The sequence below is a fragment of the Larus michahellis genome, chromosome 3 (genome assembly GCF_964199755.1).
Source record: "Larus michahellis chromosome 3, bLarMic1.1, whole genome shotgun sequence".
Classification (NCBI taxonomy): domain Eukaryota; kingdom Metazoa; phylum Chordata; class Aves; order Charadriiformes; family Laridae; genus Larus; species Larus michahellis.
Window position 1 is genome coordinate 50293209 of NC_133898.1, and position 16068 is coordinate 50309276.

Consider the following 16068-nt stretch of genomic DNA (forward strand, 5'->3'; position numbering starts at 1 on the left):
AGACTTTGAAAATGACAGTCTTTCAGGTACTTGTTCTGAAACTGATTGTAATCTAAACAGATTTTTTAATTACAAGAATTAATCTTCAAAATAGAATGTTTTATTTCACATTGAAGGGGGTTTAGTCATTTTTTCTTCTCCAAATTTAATTTTGGCCATATTAAAAAATTAAATCCATTATTCGCCAAGAAACAAGTTCCGCTTCTACACTGTATAACCTAACAAAGATGGTACGCGGGGAAAACTGGCTTGGGACGTAGAATAAAAAAGCATGCCTGTAAATTTTTGGCACTTCTTTTTTATCTGCTAGTTAAACATAATTAAAGCATTGGTATTAAAAAAAAATAAAAGGAAATCGGGGTACCATCAAATAAAAAAGCCCTGATGACAGATAATTGCCCACTGTACACATCAGCTGTTTATGTAAGGGAGCTGGGTGCTGTTACTTGCTCTCATGACAAGCTTACATATATGAAACACTTTATTAAAATAGCTTTTCACAAGTCGAATAGGAAATGTCTTCCAATGTACGTATAGTAGAGCATTATGTCTTTTAGCAAAAATAAAACTGTTGCTACTGATTATATCTTAGACACAAACCGTTCACACTGAAGTCCTAAATGTCTTAACTCATGATGGTGGCAATTTTAAAATCAGTCATGACATTAGAACTCCTTTTAGAAAACTTGATTTGCTGTCCTTATCTGTCCTTCTTGTTCTCTTTTTGTCTCTTCAGCTCCCACGCCTCCTTCCCTTGTCTGACACTTGTAAATACTTGTTCATCTTTCACAGCCAATGCTGGTTATGATTACAGTGTAATGTGACAGTTTAACTTTTTTGATGCACTTGCTTCCTGCTCTGTACTCTCTCTTGCTTTTTGAACTTTAGACTCTTGAGGGCAGCTTGTTTTGCGAGCTCGCTAATGCACAAAGACACCGTTCCAGACCACTCTCTTTTAATAAGTTTGAGGGATTTGAGAGAGATCTTTTGGCAAATACTTGGTTTTAGATTTTGCAAATTGCTTTGAAAGCATGGCTAGCTAGCCTTTTTTATGGAAATACCGTACCACAAATGATGATACATGTGTTAAAATGTTTTTGGTGAAGTCTCGAAGTCTGTGGGGGACACATACAGGATATTGTTATAAGAGGGTAAGCTAAAAGACTGTAGGTATTGTGTGATTTGACCTGAATTTTAGTTTGTTTGAGATGCACTTGAGTGTTGTACTTTGATAGTCACTCCTTACTCCATGACTTCTTTATGTGGCGCCTTCCTCCCAAGAGATGTAAGGAGGGACAACAATTCTCTTATGCCAACTTGGAAACAGTTTTCCTGAGATTTCATGGATGTGGTATGAATTAATGAAGAATTAAAGCCTAACGTTAAACTTGCTTGGGTTAAGTTCCTTTCAACTTGGTCACGTTCCTTTCAACTTGCATGTTTTTCAGTGTCTTTGTTCATGTTCTAACTTGCTTTCCAGCAATCTGGAATATGAATTTAGATTTAAAGTAAGCTATGGATTCAGGCATTCATTATGATGCTTATGTGTGATATTTACTAATCCCCCGTCCTCAGCTTCTACCTTTGTATATATTTTAAAAAGTATGAAATACTGAACATTTTTTACCCTTTCATTCAGCGTGGAATATTAAATTGTCAGTAAAGATTGACACAAAAACACGATTTTAAGCCAGCAGGTTGTGTAGCTCTACATACTAGGTCATTACAAAATAAGCAGAAATACAGAATGAAATACTAGACACATTGGGAGCAAAACTCCAGTGCAGACAACTGAGAATTTCCAAGAAAATGAGGTTTTTGTGTTTTAAACTCTGTATGACAGACTCTGGAAGGGCACTTTGTGTTGTAGAAGGTACACTAAGGTAGCTGGAAAAGGGCACTTACTGCTCTGCCTACGCTCAGGATCTGTCCTCGGGCAGAGATTAGACAGGGTCACCCTGCTAATAACATGCTCCGTTCAAACGTGTCACCTCCATTACAGCTGTGTAGCATTGAAGAGCCACCGACTCCATGCTGGTAATTGGCAGTTTGGCACTGCCTGCCTTCCTTTCCTTTCCTTTCCTTACCACTTCTTTGGTAAAATAAATAACAAGAAAAAGGCAAAAATAAATAGTTCGAAGACCTGCCTCAACAATGGTTTAAAAGTATGAAGAAATCATTTGTGTTACCTTAACTTGCAATTTTCAGACTCTGCTATGCTTTTTTTTCAAACTCTGGCCACTTCAGTCTTCTCTACACCACTGAGTCCATTTCTTGGTAGTGTCATCTTTATCGCATCATACGCAAGACCGATCAAGTTCTGGGAGAAAAACTACAAGTAAGACTATTCAAAAATTTTCTACATTTGTTATTTGTAAAGGTTTTGCTGTCATTAGTTTAATTTCTGGTGGTATTTTTCTTTCTGAACATAATCCTTAAATTGTTGTAGGGCGTAAGAGGTTTATCTTTGAGTCTTGATTCTGGTGTTTTGCTATTTCATGGTTATTTGGTTATTTCTGAAAATGTATTTAAACAATTGTCGTAGGTTACAGATGAGGTGTCATGTTGCATTTGTTGTACAGCCATACAGTAACGAAGCTGTGAAAAAAGATCAGTAAAACTCCCAGTTGTCAGCCTTTTTTGTCTTGCTAGCTAGTGTTAGCAACTAAATCTGTGAAGCCTTTGGCACTAGAAGTCAAGCTGCATTAATATTTTTTATACTAGCCTGATTAAATGTTACTGTTTGGGATGTGGCAGGTAACTCTCGTAGTGAAGTGATGATGGGTGTACATTGTCATTACTTGCTACATCTGATCTTGGAGTTTGACTTATGAATTGGTTGGTTTTGTCAGATTTTAGCTGCCGTTCATTCAGCGTGACAAGGACGTAAACGTAGGGTATTGAAAAGGTTGAATACAGAGCTCTTCTGCTCCTTCTACCCAGTAGGATTTGAAAGCTCTTGGTAACTGGGATCTAATGGGCTCTCAGCAAGAGCTCTGGAGACAGGGAAACACTTATCTTTCCAGAGGGACGTAGTTTTTGCAAGGGATGAATAGCGGTCTACAATGTTAGGGGCTGGATTCGGTGACTAAAGGGAGTCCTTTGAGTCCTGTGCTCTGGGCAGAGTGTGAGCTCTTCACCACCTACTGACATGTAACCAGGCTTGGAGTAACTTCCTGCAGCTGCGGAACAGCAGTTTGAGGCACAAAGTGAAACTTGTATTGGCCAAATCAGGACGTGGCCGGACCAGTGCAAAGTGCTATACAGTTACCACACTTCTTGTGTCAGTGCCACTGATGTACCTGAGCACCTCAAGAGAATTCAAAAATAGAAATTACAATGACAGATTTTTTTCCGTCTTTTAGGGGGAGGGGTCTGATTCGTTTGAAGAGTTTTATTTTTGTTTGATTTTGACTTGTGTCAGTGAGTGAATATGTACTTATCTATAAAGAGATTACTTAGACAAAGCCAAATCATATAAAGAGGCTTTGTATTTGCTTTTGAATGTGATGAGATTTATGGAAACCTTTTGAGGGGAGGTCAGTTTTGTACACTGAGGCCAGATCTTAACAAAATTCTACCTCACACGTCTTTTTTTGGGTCAACACATTCATTATTTTGTAGGAGTGAAGTTGAGGAGAGTCATGGAAAGGCAGGAAGCTACCACAAATCCCATAACCGGCTTTACAATTTTGGACAGAATCTTTGAACGATATTAAGTAGGAAGTGGAGATTTTAACATCTGCTACATTTTACTTCAACCAGACCATTTTAAAGGCATGTGGCTGCTTTTCTAGGTACCAGTTAAGAGAGTGAAACTCGGTTGTAGGCACATCACTTCCATATAGCTGGGTTAGTGTTGAATCTGTAGGTTATTGTGGGTGGAAACAGAGGGGGGACCATTTTCATTTGCTTTTGGTTTGTCTAAGACTTTTGGGAAGAGAAGAACAGAAATGGTACTTGATGTTTGGTACTTAAACGGGGGGCGCGTGTATCTTGTTTTCATCAGTACTGACCATCTGTGACTCTCAGTAAGGAAAGTGAAGAAAAGTTGGTCTAATAATTTTTGAAAGCAAAGCTAATTATTTTACCCATGAACTGTAAAACCCCAAGTGCAAAAAAAACCTACCCCTTTTAATACTTTGAACCACCACTACTTGTCCTTTCAAAATAAGCAGTAACCACAACTTTGTCTTCAACATGAATGCTTAAGTTAGACTCTTTGTGAAAAAAAAATGTGCTTTGCTGTTAGAAATTCTAGTGTATCTTTTATGATTTTCTCACTTAAAACATAAAAACCACAACCTTGCCCCTCAAAAACCTTTCAGAAGTAGAAAGCAGCCTTGTAGAAGATTTAGATAGTCATCACAGTGAAATAAATGTTTGCCTGAACCTGTGGCATCCCACAATATGCACATCTAATGACTCCTCCTCAATTTGTATACGTTTTGTCTCTAGCACTTCTGATTCTCCTTTGCCTCACTTCCATTTCAGTGTTTTATTGCTCACATGAAGAACTGACAAAAGCGAGTGAGCACTGGACTGAAAAACTCCTCGGTCATTAAAGGGTCACAGTGAAAAGATAGAAGGCAGCAAGAAAAGGGAATAATTTTGTATTAAGAATAGGAAAATTTTCTACAAAATATTTTAAAATCATTGAGTGAAGTGAGATGGGCCTTGCCTTACTGCTTTAAGTCTTATCCCTTTGACATCTAAAAATTCAAAGGGATGGCATAATTGCTTTCTTTCGGAGCTGGGGAATTAAATAGGATGGGGGACTTGAGCTGGATGGGAAGTTGTTCTGGCTCCTGCACTGACCTGTCTTGGGGCTGCAGTGCCCTGCGGCCAGATGTGCACTGAGCTTTCAGGTGCTGTAGGACAAATCAGAACAAACAGATGGGGAAGCTGGTGCATAGATTTTCTTTTTGGAGTGCATTGACAGTTTTGCCAAGTTCAGCGCGGTGTTCGTGGAAAGTCACAAGTTCACTGCAGTGCAGTCTGAGACATGCTTATAAGAAGCAGAAGCTCTGGCAGATTTTTCTGCTATTTCCATATTTATTGCCTGTTGACAGGAACTTTTGCCCAGGGAAAAACTACCTGCAGTGTGCTTTATATAGCTTTTTTGTTTTGTCTGCTTTGCATACTCATTTTCAAACACTTCCTTCCTCTATTGATGACTATGTTAAATTATCACATTTATATTAGCTACACAAAAACTCATTTACGTTTATATGAGGTTAGAGGTAGTCAATTCCATGGTTATATTTTTTGTAATTTAACCTCTTAATTGGACTAACTGAAAACAATTTTGACAAGCAGTCTGGATATCAAAATATCATGGTTTTGTTTTTCTTCCAAGTCATAAATTAGGTTGCTTTCTTAGAGTGTAATTTCTGTTCATCAGTATATGCACACTTCACTGCTGTCAAGCAAACTTCATTTTTTCTTTGTTTCACTTAAGGAAAACTTATTTTTGCATCTCATTTGGGCCAACAGTGTGAAATTAGAAGAGGAAAAACCATCTGGTTAGCTTTCTGTAAAGTGAATCCAAAGCTGAAGCTTTGGACATTAGTGAGTAGAGAGTACCATGTTTATTAAAAGAGCTGGGCTATTAGGCCAGCAGACTGAGTGGTGAGCAACTGCTCCATCTGTTCCTTAAAGTGTTGATTTGGTTGTCTCTACCTGGTGTTTTCTGAGCGCATACATGCATACACATCTTGCATTTCCAATGTTTCTTTTAGTCCCACTTTTTCTGCTGGCTAAAGAGGAGTTTGATTCCTCAGGTTTCTGGCCGGGCATCTGCCACTCTAGATGATGTGAGCTGGAGCTGAAAGTCTGAAAGAATTAAGATGATGGCTTGTTTGTTTTTTCAAGGAGATGGAGGAACTCAAGCGGGTAAAAAAAAAATAAAAATCATAGATTCATTTTGACAGTAAGCAAACTGTGAAATTCCAGCAAGCTCTTCAAAATTCAGGAATCATACTGTGCCTGTTTGTGCTCTTGCAGTGTGCGCGCAGAGCATGGGTGTTCTTCCCTGCAATCAGCAGATGCTGTTTGTTTATAGTGTGCTCTTTGGTACCCAGTGTGTGCAGAGTCTAGTACACCAATAATACATCACTGAGGTCAGGGATCTTCTGGGGAGGAAGGGATGTGTGACTTTAAGAAAAAGAAGACAAAATAAGGCACTAAGGCAGGCAATTAAGAAAGAACAACTTCTCATGCAACCACTTGCTTAGAGCTTTTGCTGCCATTGTTGTTGAAAGGAGAGGTGTGTAAAATTAGAAAGCTGGTCTGCTGCTCGTGAGCTAGGTGTCTTGTGGGAGTCCAACTATGAGAAATTTTCTCTTTTTAAAAGAAAAAAAAAAAAGTTTGATGCAACACTGGCTTTGTCCTGGCATTAGCCTGAGTCCTGCTTCCCAGTTTGAAGAGTCCTGTTTTAGTCTGTATTTTTACAGCTGTTGGAATGATTAGGCTGTAGATGTCAGAGAGAGAAAAGGAAATAGCAGTAAATCTTGTTTAATGTATAGGCACTTTAAAGCACAAAGTGTTTGTTCAAACGCTGTTCCATTCCTCGGCTTTGCTTTTTTTCTTAAATACTTTGTCACGCTGCAGCCTGACGGTCCCCCTCCTCCCTTCCTCTTATCTTACTTTGTATCTTGGATGAGGCAATGGCCAGAACAGAGTAGGAAGTTTACTTTCATTCCCCAGTGGGTCTAACCGCTGGATCGCATCAAGCAGCCTGTTCTCTGCTGCAGCTGTGACTTGTCCCCACAAACAGCATACTGACACCAGGAATATGGAGACTTCACTGCCTGCAAGTCACTCATCTCTCTCCCGCTCCTTGCTTCTATTCTTTCTTGGTCATCTGGTTCAGTGCCTGTTTTTGGGTAAGGCACAGCTTGCATTTGCTTTGAAGGGTCTCAAGCGAATTACTGTGTGGTGTCTCTGAATTAGTTAGGTGTCTCTAAAGAGGCTGTGATTTAATTGCCAGTTATCTCAGAATGGCATTACCGGATGCCTCTCTGTGTTTGAGAATATGTGAGCAAGCCTTTCTTTTCTCCATCTTTTCAAAAAAAGTGTATCACTATGTTATTGCTCCAATCGTTGTGGTTTGGAAAATAGGCACCTGTAAGGCTAATACAGCTGGGAATGGAGGGTGAGGAAAACCTGCCCTGCCTCGGATCTAGTGCGGCTGGCATTTTCTTTTTTCCTACCAGCTCACTTAACTCGCCCATCATGGGCAACCTGCAGGTGGAATGGCAAGAGCTTTCCCAGTGTAGACGTAATTAGGTTTGACCCCACATTATGCACGTTTGCAGGAAAAGGAGTTGTGAAATGTACCCATCTGCTCCCTCCCTTTTTCCTATAAAATAACAGGCCTTCCACTTCCAAATGCTTATTTTTTAACACACCCTAGTGCATCTGCTTTCCCTGTGAGCCTGCTCATCTGTTACAGCTGCTAAACCCCCTGCTCTGAACACAAAACATCATTCAACCATAACTGTCTATGGGCCTTGTTTGGGAGCTGCACGTTGAGGCCTTTCAGGTTCTCCTTTTTAGGGCTGGATTTCTTTTTTTTGTCTTTTCTTACTGTGTTGTTTGATTTTTCACATGTTCTTAGACCTCCATAGTGGTGATGTTTACAGAGGAACAACTGCAGCAGATGTTTATAATTCAGTAATGCCTTGGACATTGATTTACAATGAATACTTTAAAGCAAGGTACATTAACCTCTGAAGTCAACAATTATAGCATAACCTAGGCATAGGAGAATCTTTTTTCCTCTAATCGACAGGAGTTAGTGTTTGCCTTATTTCCTCAAATATCACTTCAGAAATGTTATGTTCTGACTACTGTCACTGCCTGTTCTCCTTAATTAGGGTTCAAACTTTTCTGACTACTTCCAGCCACCTGGCATGAAAGGCACATCGCAGCCATGAGTTTTACTGTTCATTGCAATCGGTTTAGTTTCTTCTGAACTGTTTCTCTGCTAATTTCTGTGTTTCTTTCTTACTGCTTCTATTGCTATACTGTTTTTTATGAACTGATCAGAAAGAAGCACTGTATTCCAGTTGCATGACTTTGGAGTGTACTGAGGTTCTGGTGCCTTTGTTATCAGCTATTACTCAGTTTTATGAATGCTAGCCTCTTTGATGACCGTAGCTCTTTTAAGAGAGGTCTTCACTGAGTTGGCCTCAGGGCTCCTCCAGGCTTTTATTGAGTGTTAAGTTAACTTAGAACTCAGCAAAATAGTATAGATAAGTATGAGCATATAGATAAAACCAAAATGGGTGCTTATTAGTGCCTAGGACTTACAAGTCAAGACAAAGAGGACCAACGAATGAAGGAGTGTTAGTCTGAATTTTTGGTGCGTTGTCTTCAAATCAGAAGAGCTTGCCTGATCCCGTTCACAAAGCACGTGGAATTTGATGAGAGTCTTCCTGCAGACTATAAAGGGATTTCGATCCTTGAGCATGCAGCCTGGACTGGTACTGAGATGTGCTTGGGCCTGGCTTGGGTGCCCTTGGGTACAGCATTCCTGCTGACTGTAGTGGCACTCCCTGGCTGACAGTAATGCAAAAGCTGAAACGTTGGCAAGTTGCTGCTATTTTTCCTTCATTACTCTTCTCCTATAACTGGCAGATTTCCCAATAAAGGTGATCTTTTGGGGGAACAAAATTCTTCTCTGTTGAAACAATGAGTATAAACTGGTCCTTGGGAAGTTGGTGCCCTATTCTCCAGGCACACGTGTGGCCATGGTTCTGGCATTGGGGGAGAGAACAGAGAAAACCAAAATGTCTGAAGAACAAGGAACATCTTTGTCTGTATTTCAGCCTTAGTTTTTCACGAGCCTTCTGAAATTACATGTTATTCATTAGACTCACTCATCTGTCTTCTCAAGAACCTTCCCTGTCTCCTCCCTGCTGCAGTTCCTATCTGCTATATGTCTTCACGTTGCACACCACCAGTAATGCCCACGGACTTGTACCTGCAACACTTGCCTGGTTTGGGACTCTTTAATCCCTTTCAGCAGGTGCGTAGGGCTTTGTGGAGTGACAAAGCCACAGCATTCAGGTGTGGGAGGTGTTGCTTCAGGTAAAGCCCCAGGCTAAAAGAAGCCCTACTAGAAATTATGTTCCCCTCAGCATCTTGAACTGTGATCTCCCCTGGAATAAGTGACCCTGTGTACATGTGTGCCCCATTGGCTACTTGTGGTAGCACAGAGGTACATACATCTCCTCTCCAACCCAGCCCTCACCTCATCGCTTGACTCCGTGTGTGGAGTCACACTTAACTGGGAAAATGTGAGTGCTGTCTGGGAAAGAATGGGTGAGGAAAACCAAGCACCTTTAATTACATAGCTCTGGTATTAAAATAAGTGTTTTCTGAGTTGCCAAGAGTTTCACACTGAAGGGAAGCTATACAAAATTCAAAGTTGTATTTTAACTGTTTGGCAGTATCTCTTTAACTTCTAACATCTCCTCTTCTCAAATTTTGCCCCTGGCAGTCAATAAAACAAATTGGGGCTAATTGAATAGGAGCCATATGTGTGATAATTAATTGGGAGTGCATTCTGATTCAGTGCTCTGTAGTTCCCTGCCGAGTTAAAGATGCATTCACAGCTCCAATTCACTGAATCATTCTAAGAGAACAGAATAAAGACAGAAGGGAGGCATCAGAGAGGGAATGCATGCTGAGGCCAGGCAGGAACACAAGGAGAGATCAAAACCACAAGCGGGATAAATGAAAAGGGAAAGGGATGGGCAAAAAAGGAAAAGCCATGCAGTGAAAAATCTGAGAGAATAATGCAACAGACTTTGATAAGCAGGAACGCAGACCTGTAGAGGAAAAGAAATCATGAGCATGATAGAATAGGACTTTTAAAGATATTTGGAAAGGAAGGCAGCAACAGGACGTAAGAGAAAGATGAGAATAGACTCATAAATCAGACATAGGAAGCATGTAATATTTTAAGGCTTGTGTGGATACGCAGTGGCACTAAAATTTTATAAACTCTTTGTCTAATGCTTACCTTCCAAATTAAGTAAAGCTAATGAGATCATGTAAACTCATGAAATCTCTGTCATGTTGAGTATTGGAAACCTGTTGAAATGAATTGACTAGATTTCCATGAGAATAGGTGTTCTCAGCAAGCGTTCATCCCATTCACTTGGATAACGTAGATCACTTCTTGTTTTAGATTTAACAGAATCAAACATTTATGGGCAAGCTGAGGTTTGGAGCACCAAACTCAAACCTTTCCTTCAAGAAGATGCTTACTCAAGCAGCTTTTGTCAAGATGTGAAGACAGGGGTAAAGCTGAGATCACAGAGGAGATATTCAGCAAGTGTAACTGTTCTAACTGAGGTGATACGTAGGCTGTTTACAAATAACAGCAGGGAATAATTCATGCTACAGCGTGCTCGAGTCCTGGTTGTCTCCTTATGTACAAGGGTATGTACTGGACCCAAATTGCCTCAGGGCTTATAAGAGCAAAACGTACAATGTCTCTCACTTCTCTCACTTCTTCCTGAGATAATGCAAAATGCAGAATTATGTGACCATTGCCACTGAGAATTGCTTCTGAAGCTTTGTGCTAGTTGGGACTCGGTAAATACTGGATGAATGCTAGAGGGATTTTTATTTTTTTTTAAATCCTTTGACTAGCAGTGTTTGCTCTCAAAATACCAGAGGTTTTTTCAGTCTGAAGAGTACTGTAGAGACTACCATAACAACTGCTGTAAATGCTTAACATTCTCAACAGTCCTTGCAATGAAAAAAACAGAGGTATTAAAAGTTACCCTTGTTTTAGGCTGGATTTTGTACAACTGCAGAGTATCAGTAAGCTTTTTCTTGTTCTTCAGTATGGCATCCCTGATGCTGCACTTGCAGGCTTATAGCACTGGAATGGTTTGGTTAGCTTCCTTTTTGCCTCCCTTCATCTTCTGGCGAGAATATGTATATGGAAAACCCTATAGTGAACTAAACTAGTATTTCTGAAGTAGGCTTCCTTTATAAGGTATCATTCACCAGTCTCTGTCTTATTCTTGTATTTCTTCATACTTTCTTGCCATCTCTACCTCCTAATTTTATTTTTAAGCAGTCACCTTCAGTCTAAAAGTGACACTTAAAATATCTTAAGTATATGCTATTTTAGTATTGCACACTGAAAAAGCATAAGAGCACTTTTTTATCAGCAATAAAGAATATTAAGAATGAATTCTGAAATGCCTTGCTGTCCTTTCCTCCTTTTATGATTTTTAACAAATATGTGCGTGTCTCTGTGAAGTAAAGGTGGTGAACATCATTTGCTGAAGCAGATTACCAAAAATTTTGGTAATTTTTTTTTTGCCATCTGATCTCGCTCTCTTTTTCTGGTGAAAACTTCACCAGGACATTTCTCATCACCTCCTTTCTACTGTCCAGGTTCTTACAGTTTCTCAGGCTTTTGCCGCTTCACTCACGGGCCCATCTGAGAGCGCAGAGCCCAAGTGAACTAGTCCTGCAGAGCTCCTTACCCATAGCTGGGCACACCATAGTACCTTTCCTATAACGTTTGCAGTGGCTCATGAAGGGAAAACGAGAAAAATAACACTCCACCTGCACTATTTCAGATGCATGATTTTGTGTGTAATTAGCACATTCTGCTTTTAAATTAAAAGTACCTCTATGAATTATGGACAGTGGGGTATAGCTGTGATGCAGGGTCCTGTGCCAAGCCCCATCCTTACAGGAGTGTCAGGGTCCCAGCCCTTTTTCACTGACACAAGAGTGAGCACAAACATGTCTGTGCAGTTGGCATAATCCTTCCGCTTATAAAGCTTCTTGTATTACTTAGTATAAAATATCTGAAGATAGTGGCTAAATGCCTTTTAAAAGAAAAATCATACTGAGACAAGGGGAAAGAAGCAGCAAAGTAGACAAATAAGACAAAAGAAAAGTGGTGATATTGGTGACATTTTGGTAAAGCATCAGTGAATATTTTAAAGTACACAGATGCTTAAATGACCACGCTTACAAATAAGAGGTGAATCCCCCAGGTAAGCCTTTGAATGTCAGAGCACTTAAGTGGGCTGTTTAATCTGTGTTTGGGCACTTGGCTTTTGATCTCAAATTCACACCTTTCATTTGCATCCCTATTGCTGCAGGAGCACAGAAATCTCGTCTTCAGGAAAGGCTTCAGAATATGCCAAATAAACATGCTCAGCAGTATCTCAGCAAATGACTGCAATTCTGATTTTTACACCTACTTAAAAAAAAAAAAAAACCCAACCACCAGTCAACACAAAAAAACCCCAAAACCAAACCAAGAAGGTCTCTGAGTGATTTATAAAAACCTTTTTAAGAAAGTGAAGAAACTCTAAGAACAGGAAACGTTATCTATAATAAGTTCTTCTATGTTTTAAAAGGATCCTTCAATAGTGCTGTCTTTAACAACTGCAACTTTTTATACCTTAGCTCTCCCCCAGTTTCCTAGTGTGCAGTCAAAGCCGCTTTTTATTATTGTTAGATGAAACACTGGAGCAGTCAGGGAAGGAGGGGAGGAAGAAAGCATGAAAAATAAAAATCAGAGCGAGTCATCAGGAAGGATAAGTTGCTTTCATTTTTGAAGAGATCTCTCTTCATTAACATGAGTTAAACCTAGGGCATGTCTTCCTTGCAGCTGCCCAGAAAACCTGGGCATGGTTATGCACGAAGGGGCTGTCAGCCTTTGCTATTATAATCGCGCTGAAACCATTCTGCGTTTTGGATGAAATGGATTTTAAACTACTTGGGCATCCTCACACTTCCAATTAGTACCATCGTTTTTGCCTCTGGTGTCCTTCAAATATTCATGGATGCCTGCTTGTTCTGCCATCCCCTCATTCTCCCTCCTGCCTCACTGTCAGCCTACTACTACTACTGTGTTTTTAATGCTAAGCCTTCCGTTTATAGTGCCAGCAGCGTAAAACATTCACACGGAAACGTTGAGGATTTTTTTTTTCCAGACTCCCATGAATAATCATAGGGCTGCAGCATAGCAAAGTTTCTCTCTCTTAGATTTGACTGTTAGATGTCATGGAAAGACGGATTAAAATTCATTGGACACAGACAAAGAAAAACTTTGGATCTACCCTAGAAAGGCATCTCTTGCATCTCCCAGAGGGGAACTGCTTTTCTTTGTTTTATTCTCTTTCAAAGTAGAGATCCCCTCCTTCACAGCAGGAATCCTGGAAATCTTGAATTTGTGTTTTGGGGCAAACCCCAACAACAGCAAGGCAGATGGAAAGCTGCAATTTTATTTTCATCTGGAAATAAGCACAGCAATGATCTTTTTTTAAAATTTTTTTTCCTCCTCCTCAACTTGCCCGATTCTCACCATCTGCTGTATGTTCCCCAGGCTGCCTGAATACCCCTCAGCCTTTTTTCTACCTTTTTAAGCAAAATGGGAGAGTAAAGTGGGAGAAGAAAGTTTTTCCAGGTTGAAAAATGAGGCAGTATTTTTGGACAAGGGAAGTATAGGAAGTGACTTCATCCTTTTGCAAAGGGAAGCCATAGTTATAATGGCACGACCAGTGCTATGCAAACGAGTGGATTATCTCGGTGCCCATGTAAATGCCGGATTAAAAGAGCATGAGATAGATATTTGAGGATCTAAGCAGGATGCTGACGACTTAGCCGAAGGCTTTCAAACACAATCACTTGGTCTCTAGGGCAAGTGCTGAAGGACCTGCACTCAGTTTGCATAGAATAATGAAATTCGGGAAGAAATCCAATTACTCAGCTAATTATCACCTTGGATGAGTGGTAACAACTAAATTTAAAGCAAGAGGCCACTGGAGGAAAGCCCAAATCACCCCCTAGTCCCAAAAGTTCACTTTGAGAGGTCCTAGTTGACAGCGAAAAGCCCAGGAGTAAAGGCATTGCTGGTTTGATTGTTAGGCGCAGTGTATTGTAGTTTAACGCTCTGCAAATTCCCATTGCCTCCAAGAAGGTATAAACATAGCTTTGGTTACTAATAATTGTGGAAGATTTTTAAAGTCCAAAATGAATTACCTGACTGAATTTATTCAATTAAGTTGAATTTCAGGACATAAGTTGTCTTTACAAACTGTCTATATTACCCTCAGTCTTAAAAAAAAAAGTAAAAATAAATATATAAAATATTATGCTTCAAAATATCTGTATAAAAATTTGAGTTTTTCTGGTAGTGTCTGAAAACGTAAATCCTTTCTTGTTTTGTGTCCTGAGGCTCATGTTTCAGCTGCTTAAGCAATCGTTACTGTGCTTGGAATGGAGGATAAAGCCATAAGGAAGCCTGGTTTTGTTTTGAGAGGGCTGTGCTGTTTCCTTCCCTTCTTCCCAGTCAGGCAGCGTTATCTGTCTCGGAGTGTCCTGAAGCACTCGTGATTTTCCCTGATTGTTTCACATATCTTCCTCTCAGAGGCAAAAAGAAAAGGAAAGAAATGGAGTCAGAGTTGCATGCTGGGCAAAAGGATTCCTACTTATTAGAGATTAGAATTTTCTGAAGTATTGCTTGATTTGTATGGGCCTCAATATGCCTCAAGAACAGAAATGCTTTATAGGTTGGTAAAAAATTGGGGTAAAGAATAGTATTGACTTGTACCTCATACTGCCACACTGATTTCAGAGGGACTGAAAGTTAATAAGGAGTCTCATAATCTTAGAACATATGCATTTGGAAATCAGCAGTGTTTCTCTGCTGAGAATAGAAAATTGATTGAGTTCTATAACCTAATCTTTATGCTTACTCTTGCATATGTTGCAATTGCAGGTGGATGTATATCAGGGCAGAAAAATTCTGACAACATTTTTAAAGTAAAATCATTCTTTATATTCTGAACTGCTTAGAAGGCCCTCCCCCTCGTTGCCATTTTCTGTTGCATAGGAAATGAAAATTGCAGTTACAATAAGCTGAGCCAACCAGAGGCAGGAAGATAAATAATACATCAAATAAAATGTTAATCTATGTAGATAATGTACTAATATTAATTAGAAATAATTCTAATTAAGACTCATATTCTCTCCAACTGTATTTCTTGCAAAGTAAAGAGCGTGCCTTTTTAAAGCAAATATCAGTTGCTGGTAGGTTGTAGAAGTAAAGCAATTCTGTTCCTCTTCTGTCTACTACATGGATGCCTGCATGCAATTTTTCTGTTGGTCTGTTTTTCACAGCTTTTTGGGGGAGGCTGTAGTGGGTGGATGAAAAGGCTTCTAACATTAGGGACATCAATGGCATCCTTCTCCCAGTTGGCTTCAGCATGAGCTTGTAGCTTTAGCTCAGAAACTTCCAACCTTTTAAATAACTTGTATATTGACACGGGAAATCCTGGAAGCCAATACTGCGATGAGGACATAGACTCCCAAAGAGTCTCTGCTGTGCTTCAAAGACAACATTACCCGGGGTTCACAGTATTACTTAAGCTGTTTGAATGCCTCCCACATAACTTACACCCTCTTTACTGCAGTATTCCTTGGGGCATATCTAAGTTCTCATAGTGAGTAGCTAAATTGGGGCTTTCTAAGTTGACTGTCCAACCATCAGCCCTTCAAAATCTCCACTATGGTCTGTGCTCCACCCTTAAGAGCCAGACCCCAGCCAGTCCCACCTGGTCATGCCACCCTCATCGCAATTTGACAAAGGAAACAATGGGGACCATGCCTGAGTGTCTCCCTTGGTTCCCGTGCCAGGAGAGATGGTGCCTTGGCCCTTTTCCCCTGTGTTGGCAGGCTGGTTTACAGGTGAGACTCTTGCCACTGTCACATGTAACCTCATGCTGACTGCAGTTTAAGGCAAACAGCTCTGTCTTTCCCCATTTTCTGTTTTAACCCCATTTTCCAAGGAATGATAATATTTAAGTATCTGATCGATAGGTCTTCTGCTAAGGCTTGTAATGAGGGCAAAACTTTTGAGATGATATTCTTAATGAAGTGTCCTGAAATCCTAAATCACCACTGCCAGAGCCAGTATTTCAGGGAAATTTATATTTACTATAGCATTTCTGTTAGCCAGGCTTTCACTTGTACCCTGAAGGCTTGGGAGGTGGTTTGTACTTCTGGTGTTGA

General features: G+C 40.0%; 1 protein-coding gene across 3 annotated transcripts in view; it reads left to right on the top strand.

The window, feature by feature from the left end:
• PCNX2 (pecanex 2) overlaps positions 1-16068 on the top strand; it is a 161879-nt gene that overhangs the window by 102225 nt on the left and 43586 nt on the right. For all 3 annotated transcript variants that reach the window (XM_074580109.1, XM_074580110.1, XM_074580111.1), the window contains one exon: positions 2209-2338. In XM_074580109.1, coding sequence (XP_074436210.1) covers positions 2209-2338 — 130 coding nt within the window. The remainder of the gene's footprint in view (positions 1-2208; positions 2339-16068) is intronic.